The following is a 10,186-nucleotide window of genomic DNA, read 5'->3' on the forward strand; positions in this document are numbered from 1 at the left end:
AGCAGTGTCCATGGGTGTGTGCAGTGCAGGGTGATTTGGGTGAGCTCAGTGAGCAGCAGTGTGCTGAGCAGTGTCCATGGGGTGTGGGCAGTGGGCAGGGGCGGTGCAGGGTGATTTGGGTGAGCTCAGTGAGCAGCAGTGTGCTGAGCAGTGTCCATGGGGTGTGGGCAGTGGGCAGGGGCGGTGCAGGGTGATTTGGGTGAGCTCAGTGAGCAGCAGTGTGCTGAGCAGTGTCCATGGGGTGTGGGCAGTGGGCAGGGGCAGTGCAGGGTGATTTGGGTGAGCTCAGTGAGCAGCAGTGTCCATGGGGTGTGCTCAGTGAGCAGCAGTGTGCTGAGCAGTGTCCATGGGGTGTGCTCAGTGAGCAGCAGTGTATTGAGCAGTGTCCATGGGTGTGTTCCAGGCCTTCCTGGTGTGTGGAGCTCCTCCTCCAGTGCTGTTCTTCTCATTGACTCCAAAACTGGTGTGGCCCTGGCCAGGGACTCTGGGCTGGCCACTGTCTACTATGAGATCCCTGGGGTACTGAAAACATACAGAGAGGTGAGGCACTGTCACTTCCTACTGAGCTTGCTTTGCTTTGGGGGGACCCTCAACAAATTGTATTCTACGGGGGTTTGGTTATAAATATTTAAAAATGTTCTTTTATGCTTGGAAAATATTTGGTACTTATCCAAACACATCACTCTTTTTAATCATCTGTGCTAAGAAGGGAAATTCAGCATAAGAATTTTGATTTTTCACCTATAGTGTTCTTCTATTGTGCATTTTGATTCCCTTGTTGGCTAAGTTGTTTCCAGATGCTAAACAATTTTGATTATGGCTGCTTTTATGAATGAAGCTTCACTGCAGGAGGAGATGCCAGCAAGAACTTTCTCAAGTGTTGTGCTGTGCATCACTGATCAGAAGGACTCCATTAAATTATTTTGTTTAGCTGCAGTGCAATCCTTCTGTTGACACAATTGACTGCATCAGCCAACATAAGCACTACACATTCTTTTTAAATTAAATTTAGACATAGAGCTTTATGCATATTAACTTCTGGAGGTTGGGTAGAAAAGGAAAATGTTTTTGCTAGCTTAAATTGCCTTGGAAAGCAGTTTCTAATATTAGAGAAATGTAGGATTTCAAAGAAAAACGTGACCTCTTGGAATCTTACACAACCAATTCAGTCTGGTTTTGCCTCCATTTTTATTTGTTTAAACAGTTTTTGGTGACCATGTAGTTCATCCTTTTTTCAGGTCCTGATCACTGCTCCCCAGAGGACCAGAGCAATGCATGTCAGTGGGCTGCACACAAGCTCACAGGGAGCTGCAGCCTCCAAAGTCATAGTTTCAATTGGGGAAAGAAATAAAAATTTGAAAGGTATGGTGAAAAAATCCTCACGTTTATTGTGTGTTTGTGTATTTTTGTTTGTTGTTTAAGGGTCTGTGAAACCGGGGCAACAAGATCCCTGGGAACCTCTAGTGCCTCTCCAGAATCCCAGGAGCTCCAGAACAACTCAGGGCTGTGTGACAGAACTTGGAAGGTGTTCTGGGGCACTGTTAATATTTCCCAACTAATAAAATCAGTAGATAATAGAAGTACCATTTTTGATCATATTAAAAAAAACAGTCAGTGGACCATCAGCTGATGGTTTGCTTATATGTTTAATTCCAATGGCCTTCTTGGAGTTACATTTTCTTACTGAACATGTTTAAAGTAGTTACCACTCTTAACCAATTAGAGTCAATACAAAGATTAAGCATTATATTGTGTCCTCTATTTAATAAGCTGTATTTTGTGTGATTACAGATCCTTTTACTTTTTAGCTCAACACTCAGTGTTCCAGTAGTAATTTATTGTGCCATATGTAAATTATTAGCCTACCAAAAAAAACATGTTGCCAGATAGTAAAATATAAATTGAGACTCCCAGGTTCATACAAGTTATTCAAGAGACATCTGAGCTGAAAATTCTCTCCAGTTCATTCTTTCCTGTAAATAAATTATTCCTGCCAAAAAAACCCCACAACATATAAAATTTTCACTGCTGTCTCTTTGGGATTAGACCTGAGCTAGGGCAGCTGTCTGTGATTTCCAGCTCCTTTAAGATCATCATAACTTTTTGAAACTATTTCAGAAGGTGGCAGAAAAAACTGATATTACAAGCCATGCTTTTGCTTTTAATGAATTAGTTATAGTTTTATTTTGTAATTAATTTTTTCCCTTCCCCTAGGGGAGTGCTTACCCACTCAGGTTGAAGCCATTGCTGAGTTACAACCACAGTCCATTCTGAGTTGCCACCTGGATTTTAGCAGTGACGTGTTTGACTTCTCAGCACGGGATGTTTTTACAGCAGAACCTGGGTTTGATGCACTTTCAGGTAAGATGTGACAAGAGGCCACACTGCAGACAAATACTCAGAGTTCTGCTGGGCTTTAGACCCAAAGCTCTTTGACCCAGCACCTTTCACAGACTCCCAGAATGGTCTGGGTTGGAAGGACCTTAAAGCCCACCCAGTGCCACCCCCTGCCATGGGCAGGGACATCTTCCACCAGCCCAGGTTGCTCCAAGCCCTGTCCAACCTGGCCTTGGACACTTGCAGGGATGGGGCAGCCACAGCTTCTCTGGGCAACCTGTGCCAGGGCCCCATCACCCTCACAGGGAAGGATTCCTTCCCAATATCCCATCTAATCCTATTCCCTTTCCTTCTGAAGTCTCTGAGCTTTGCCTCAGGGAGTTGTTAACATGGACACTTCCTGTTTAAGTGTTTTCTGCCTGTGACAAAAACATGTGTTGCTTTTCAGAGTAAGCCAAAGCAGTGGCAGCCCATTCCATGTTTTTCAGAGTTTTTGTAGTAAGTCAAAGAAAAAAGGAGCCTTCAGGTGACAAGTATTCCCAAATTAGAATGTATCCCAAAAACATCGTGAACTGGGACTTAAAAGGAGAGCAAATTGCCAGATACTGTGGAGATGGAAATAAAACTGTGCAAGTCTACAACATGTGTTATGTTTTAGAAGTATAACGTGGTTTAAAACAGAACCAGAAGACCATGGACTGTACGGAAAGAACATTAATAATCTGTTGGATTCATCCCTGCACCCATTGTGTAAACACTATTTTACCCTGCATATCCCCTGTTACTTTGTTAGGGGAAGAAAATAAGGGGAAAACATGTACCTGGCAAGTTCTGCTTGTTACTCATGCTTTTTATCTTCCATACTGGGGGAAATTTTTACTACCTTTATTGCTAATAAGAGATAAATTGATCCCATATGAGACTGGGAACATGGTGAACATCTGACCTTTAAAGAAGCTTTTATAAATAAACTACATCTTCACAGACTTGGTAACTGGCTAAAATTTTAACATTAGTTGAAAAGAATATCAAATATTAAATTTTGTTTTCAGTAAGCAAAATTTAACATTCCTGTCAATGTTAGCATAAATGTTAGGTTCAAAGTGGACATGAGTCGCACTGGCATATTAAAATGTGACTGGAAGCTGCCAGCTGTGGTTTTTTTCATGGTGTTTAGTCTGGGGTTGTGATGTTTGACCCAGCAGACACACAGTCCCGTTCACCTGCGCGCTCCTAATCTTGCACTTGCTTGAGTTTTGCCACCTTTTTTAGCTTTTCTCTGAGGATGTCCCAGAAATCTCACTGTGCATGGAAACAAAACCCCGAAGACGAGCAGTTCCCTTGTTTCTGCAGGACACTACACGTGCTCCATCTCCATGCACAGCGTGTCTGAGAAGCAGCTGAGGCAGCTGAGCAGGAGCAGAGCCACGCTGCGGGTCACGGCCGCGCTGCGGGGCAGCCCCTCCCCGGGGCAGCAGGGCAGCACAGAGGTGCCCTTCAGCCGCTGGTTCTATGCTGACCAGACAGAAATGCTCCTGAGCAACCAGTACGTGAGCTCAGACCTCAGGATATTTGGGGCCACTGACATTCTGGACACCCTGGAGGTGAGTGTATGGCTGGGAAGTGTCATGGCACAGCTGAAAGCAGTTTGAGCTGTCACATGCAGCTTTCTAACCAAAGGCACTCCGTGCCACCTTTGCCATGTCAAGATTGTCCTGAGGTGATTTGGAAAGACTCATCTTGGAATGTATTCTTCCCCAGGTTTCACTTTTGTTTTCAGAGAATCACAGTGTGGTTTGGGTTGGAAGGGACCCTAAAGCTCATCCCTGCCATGGGCAGGGTTGCTCAGGGCTCCATCCAGTCTGACCCTGGGGTTCTGGGGTGGTAGAAGTGTGCCAGGCTCAGCTGGGCATGCTGCCTGGGATGTGTGAACCAGCTGCTGGTTGGGAACAGAACCCTGCCTGATCCTTGGGGCACGGGGAGGTTCTTCCCACATACCTGTGTGGCTGCCCCTGGTTCACACAGCCCCGGGAGGGACCCTTGGGTTTTTGCTGTGTGGGGTTAGCCCAGACCTGTGGAAACACCAGGGAAGAGGGCAGTGACCAGGGGGGAAGTGCTGCAGGGGTCACTGCAAAGGTACTGCCTCATCTGACTCCTCTTCAGGGGTGACTTGCTCTGTGTTTCTGTGGAATAACAGAGCTCTGATATGTGGCCTGGAAGATGGATATTCCCAAGCAGTCTGTTTCAGGTTGGTTTTTCCTTCTGCAGGTGAAATGTGGGTCCCCAGCAGTGAAGGTGCTGGAGAAGGAGAAGTCCTACGAGCTGCCCAGTCACGTGGTGTACACTGTCAGCCTGGCTGATCCCAGAGTTCCCAGCCAGGGCTCCTTGTCCACCACCCTGACTGTCTCCAGCCCCATGACTGACCAGTCCATCACCATCCCAGTGACAGTGGTTTACCTGGCTGACAGAACCACTGCGCCAGTGAGATGTAAGTGTAGCTCTGGACTTCACGTGCTGGAATAAACCTTTAACTTTCACTAATGGCCATGAGGTTTTAAAGTTTGATGTGTTAAAATCTGAGCTAGCAGCTGGCACTGTCATTGACATGTGAGCTGCTCTTTGTGACCATAAGACTGGAATACAACTGCTCATTATGGCTGAAGTGGAACATACTTTTCTTTGGGGTCAGCCTAGAATACTCAGTGTAACTGTAACAGTGCTGTAGTGTCTGAAAGTTATTTTTTTTCACTCTGCTTTTGTTTACTCCCAAGCATGCCTTGCTATTTTGAAAACAGATCAGCATTTTGGGGCTGAGTAAGTAAAGAACACACTAAAGACATTGTGTATAGAATCATAGAATCCCAGAAAGTTTGGGTTGGAAGGGACCTCAAAGCCCATCCAGTGCCACCCCCTGCCATGGGCAGGGACACCTTCCACTAGCCCAGGTTGCTCCAAGCCCCATCCAACCTGGCCTTGGATACTTCCAGGGATGGGGCAGCCACAACCCCAGTCAGTGTCTGAAGTTGTTACTAGCAGATTTGAGGACTGCATTGGAAATAGTCACTAGATTCTAAGTTATATTATCTAAGTTGATTACACTTATTTGCTATCAATGAAAAGCTGCTTTTGGCTGTTTCAGTTTAAGAACTGTTAAAGCAGATTGGAGAAGATGCTCTTTTAACTGAATGTTGTGTCCTCTTAATCTACTCTGCAGATGAAGCCAGTCTTTTCCAGCACTTTGTTGAGTCTTACCAGGTGATGATCTTCACTCTTTTTGCACTATTAGCAGGGACAGCTGTTATGATCATAGGTAAGAGAAGGAAAGATTGCACAAGTATTTATTTCTATAACTTCTTACAATGCATTAACTGTAAGATATAAAGGAATAATTTCCATGTGAAATGATTTTGGGGGTTTTTTACCTGTCTTGCAGCCTATCATGCCTTTTTCTCACCGAATGGACAGCACACTCACCCTGTGTTCACCCCAAGGACAAGTCCTCAGCACACCCTTAACAGTAAGCACCTAGAACCCAATTAGGAGGGAATTAATTGATCAGTCTGGCTGTTGCATTGCAATGGAATGTAGGGAGGTCTGTAATCAACACTGGCTGTTAAAACAATTCCCATTAGTACAGATGTGTTGTAGTCAGGGTGAGCTGCAGGCCTGTTTGTAAACACATGTGCCTGATGCTTTAGATAAAATTAGGCAAATGCAAATGAATGTCACTTGCTGAGGTGAAATGTGTTGTGCCCCCCTCAGACTTAAAAAGTCCTGCACAGGAAGACCTGTAAAATTGTGATATCTTTTCTGTAGGAATGAAGCTAAAGGCATTGTTTTACTCTGAAGGGACCATTAGTCTCACTCCCTGTGTCCAGCAGATGATCATCAGCAATTATTTGTTTCTTCCTTCTCCCCATTCCCCAGTGTGATTGTTTCTTCCTTCCCCTGTGTTTCAGGTCTCAGTGTGTCACCTGCTCTTTCCTTCAGTTCTCAGTGCTCCAGCAGGAGGACAAGCCCCTCACCCACGCTCTGGAGCACAGGTTATGCCTCTCGGTAGAGCACCAGGACTCACCTCCATGCACTGGGGCTGCAAAATAAATCAGTGCCTTGGCAGATTTGAGAACTTCAGCAGTTGTGATGTAATTCAAGTCTTCTCTTGAATGTAACTAGTCCTTAAGTTATTTTTCTTTTTAATATTTAGGGCTCTGAATTTATTTTTTTATGTCAGTGCTTCAGTTCTCACAAACTTGTTTTGTCTCTGATGCTCAGTGGCAGTGCTGCCTAGACAAAAAGCAGTATTCATATTAAGCTGGCTTTCTTGCACTCTTCAGCAGCTAGAAGTTATGTCTAAGTTATAGTGTTAGCAATTTTTTATTTACTTTTTTGTAAATCAGATTTATTTTTAATGAACTTTTTAAAAAAGGGAACTAGAAAAACAGATGAAATATGAGCCAAAAAATTGAAGGATTGTATATGTCAAAGAAGTAGTTTTTATTTTGAGTTCCAAAGACTCAAGAATGTACTGCACTGATAAGTGTTCTTATGTTTAGCCTTACAATGGGATTCATCAGCACAATATGCTGATTCAGCATGAAGAATGCTGGAACAACTGTGAATAATTTGGTGGTTTTTTACAACAACAATAAAATAAAAAGAAACCCAAAACATAGAATGGCTTCCTTTGGGTACAACTGCAGTATTCATTGGTACTGTAAGCACTTTTTTGGACTGGGACTATGTTATTTGATTCTGTATTTTTTAATAAAGCTTTGTAAGATTCCTTTGTCTTGATGACTTTTCTTGTGGTTTGGCTGTTCAGAATTTAGCACCGGGCTATGTTGTTTGTACTTCACCCCCTGTAGCACCTCAGTGTTTGTAATCGTGACTTCTTCAGTCTTAATTTTCACTTTTGTTGACAGTGAAATGCTTTTAAAGATTTTGACAAATTTTCACCTAATATTTTTGTTGTCAGGGGCTTCTCCAAGTTTTAAGTGTCTTCAATTCCTGCTGCAGTCAGTGGTGGCTGTAGAAGTAGCTCTTAATTTTCCAGATTTGTCCAAACTTCCTAAACTTGTTGAGTTTTTAAGGAAAGATGTGATCTTACTCTGCTTCCATTCAACAAGAAATGAAAGGGCAATGAATATCCCAGTGCTAAACTGTGATAAACACTTGAGAAATGAAAGGTTTTACTCTCCTGTTCCTTCTCTTTCCCATTCAGCAGTCTGGCACTGAATGTTCTGAAAAACAAACTGCTCCAAGTGGTGGGAGTACTTTGGCACATTCTCACTGTTTATTTAATTTCTTTAGGCAAGTAGTTGCAGTCTGCTGGCTCGAAAAATAAAAAGTATGAGATGGGAGCTGGTACAGTTCACCAACCAACCTGCTGCAAGCTGCAACCAGGCTTTGCCTTGAGGTCAAGTGGTCTGTACAGTGATTGCTGGGGACAGGGGGCTTTGGACTTATAAATCTTTCTGAGCACACTGCTGCAAATGTAAAGGCCAATATTTATTTTTTTAATTTCATTTTTTTAAATTGATTAAAATGAGACTTGGGGTTTTTGCATTTCATATTGAGTTTTTCCCCTGTTCACTTAGTGCTTGTTTGTTCCCCTGAGTGGGAGAAGGGCTGCTGGCAATATGTGTGTTACAAGTTACATGTCTTATGTGAGTTGAAATGAATTTTGAGGTTTATCAGGCAACAAAACAGTCAGTGCCCCCTCAGACCCCAAACTCGGTCCCCTCCCATTCAGCAGCAGATTTGGCTCCTGGGCAGCAGCAGGATTTGGTGCATCCCAGCAACAGCAGGTTCATCACATCGTGCTGGTTTGTGGACAAAAAGTTTTTCTTTTTAAAAAAGAAACAAGCAGACCCAGTCTGTGAGTGCTGAAATCCTTGAGCAAATGCCTCGGGCTGTCCTTGCAGCCCTGGGTTTGCCGTCCCAGAGCAGCAGCAGGTCCGTGTTCCTGCGTGCCCGCGTTAGACTGACACTGCGGGAGCTGCTCAGGGAACAGGCTTCCCCTTCGGGGTTGCAATGCTTAAGGACAGAACACAATTCCAAGAAATCTTTCCCTCAGAAAACACAAGCAAACTGAAAATGAGGTGTTGGCGGCCGAGGGTGGGGAGCTCTGAGGGCTCAGGGGTGGGAGCCGAGCTCTTCTCCCAGAACTGCTCTGCTTCGCTCCAGTTTATCAAATAATCACCACTGCAGTCTGTAACAAAATTCACACTTTATAATTTAAGGTGTTTCTGTACAACTGTGTTTCCTGTAATATAACAGTTATTTCTTTTTAAAATGTCCTAGTAGAGGATGGGGGAAAGTCTTACCATGTACTTTCACTGGGTTTTTTTTAATCCATCAGACTCGGGGTATGGCAAATGTGAGTGAGGAGTCATTTAAAAGGTTCAGCTGTGGTCAGCAATTAGCGCCCGTGAGGGTTAAGAATGCATGGGAAACTTCATCCTTAAAAGAAAATATTTGAAATTGAGGGAAAGTTGTGTTCTCTGTGTGGAGGGAGGGGCAGGAGATGTCCCCTCCCAAACGGGCACTGCTGGCTGGGCTGTGCCTGGGGTCGGTCAGGTGCTGGGGAGGAGGGGAGTGTTAGGGAAACATTTAGTAACAACAACATTATTATACTGAATCCTACTAAATACTAAATAACAATATTGTCATACTGAAATCTATCAGGAAAAAACCCACAAGAGTACTCATTAGAATTTGAGAGTGCTATTGCCATTTCTGAAATGCCTCTCTCTGCTCATTAAAGTCAGCCCCAGGTCTGTTGTCTGTGAGGCAGAACTAGGGAATGAAAACCTATGCCTATCTCATGCTTTTCAGTAAAGTGGCATAGATTGTTCTCCTGGTTCCCATTCCCTGATCCCAGTTAACAGGACGCTTACCTGGGGCAGCCGAGAGTCCTGAGGAAAATGGGGTCAGTTGTAACTGCATATTCCCTCATATTTTCCTGTGAGCTGATGGAGGGGACAAGGGGGAAAGTGGTGTCTTCCCTGAGCACACACAGCAGTTTTGTTGCCAGAGGCTCCAGAAAGAGCAGGGAGTGCTCTTTCTGTTCCTCCACAAACAGCAGCCAGTGCTGCAGCCACAGACAGTCCCTGGGCTGGGAGAGGGGCACACAGCCTGTCTGCTGTTCTAGGGTGGCTTCCTGCCACCTTCCCTTGCCTGTCAGCAGCTGATTAACAGCCATGCTGCAAGGAATTATTGAATTAGATTAGCCAGGCTAGGGTAATATTAGTCTTCAAGCCAATCTACTCCCTAATATTACATCCCCAACACAGTTTAATCATTATCCCCCATCTACCCCCTTAAAAAGCAGGGCAGATGATGAATGAAACCTTGAGCACACCTTTTCAGTGAAGAGCTGTTTGGAATGAGCAGCCAGGGTTATTGTGTGGTGCTTAAGGGGGAGGTTTTCCTACCAGCATGTTAGCTGACTTTTGTGCTTTATATAAAGGCTTCTGTGCTTTATATGAAGGATGTAGGTTTTACAGGTGTCAATCTTTCCTCTTCGTTAATCCCTGTCTTTACTGGAAGATGAAGGCAGCATTACCTTCCCTATTTGGTTGTTGATTTTGGCATTCATGACATGTCAGTCCTTCATGAACATCCTCTGCTGATTTTTTATTACACGGAAAGGGTCTTGAGGAAAAATAATTTTTAAAAAGCAAATCCTAAGGGTACAGTCTTTCTTTGCAATGTTTGGAGGAAGCAGTAACAGGACAGGAGCACAGAGTGCCTTCCACTCTACCAGAGCAACAACCACTCACACGTGGTACTTACAGGTAGCTACTCACAGGTACTTACAACCCCTAGAGGCTTGATTCTTATTGTG

At 44.2% G+C, this 10,186-nt stretch overlaps 1 protein-coding gene across 1 annotated transcript in view; it reads left to right on the plus strand.

Annotated features, from left to right (window-relative positions):
- NUP210 (nucleoporin 210) overlaps nt 1-7,120 on the plus strand; it is a 61,764-nt gene extending 54,644 nt beyond the window's left edge. Inside the window, exons 29-36 of the mRNA XM_017834881.1 lie at nt 172-540; nt 1,239-1,362; nt 2,215-2,361; nt 3,691-3,941; nt 4,606-4,825; nt 5,552-5,647; nt 5,771-5,854; nt 6,297-7,120. Coding sequence (XP_017690370.1) covers nt 172-540; nt 1,239-1,362; nt 2,215-2,361; nt 3,691-3,941; nt 4,606-4,825; nt 5,552-5,647; nt 5,771-5,854; nt 6,297-6,397 — 1,392 coding nt within the window. The 3' untranslated portion in view covers nt 6,398-7,120. The remainder of the gene's footprint in view (nt 1-171; nt 541-1,238; nt 1,363-2,214; nt 2,362-3,690; nt 3,942-4,605; nt 4,826-5,551; nt 5,648-5,770; nt 5,855-6,296) is intronic.
- The last annotated feature ends 3,066 nt before the right edge of the window (nt 7,121-10,186 follow it).

The sequence above is a fragment of the Lepidothrix coronata genome, unplaced genomic scaffold (assembly GCF_001604755.1).
Source record: "Lepidothrix coronata isolate B3197 unplaced genomic scaffold, Lepidothrix_coronata-1.0 Scaffold244, whole genome shotgun sequence".
Taxonomy (NCBI): domain Eukaryota; kingdom Metazoa; phylum Chordata; class Aves; order Passeriformes; family Pipridae; genus Lepidothrix; species Lepidothrix coronata.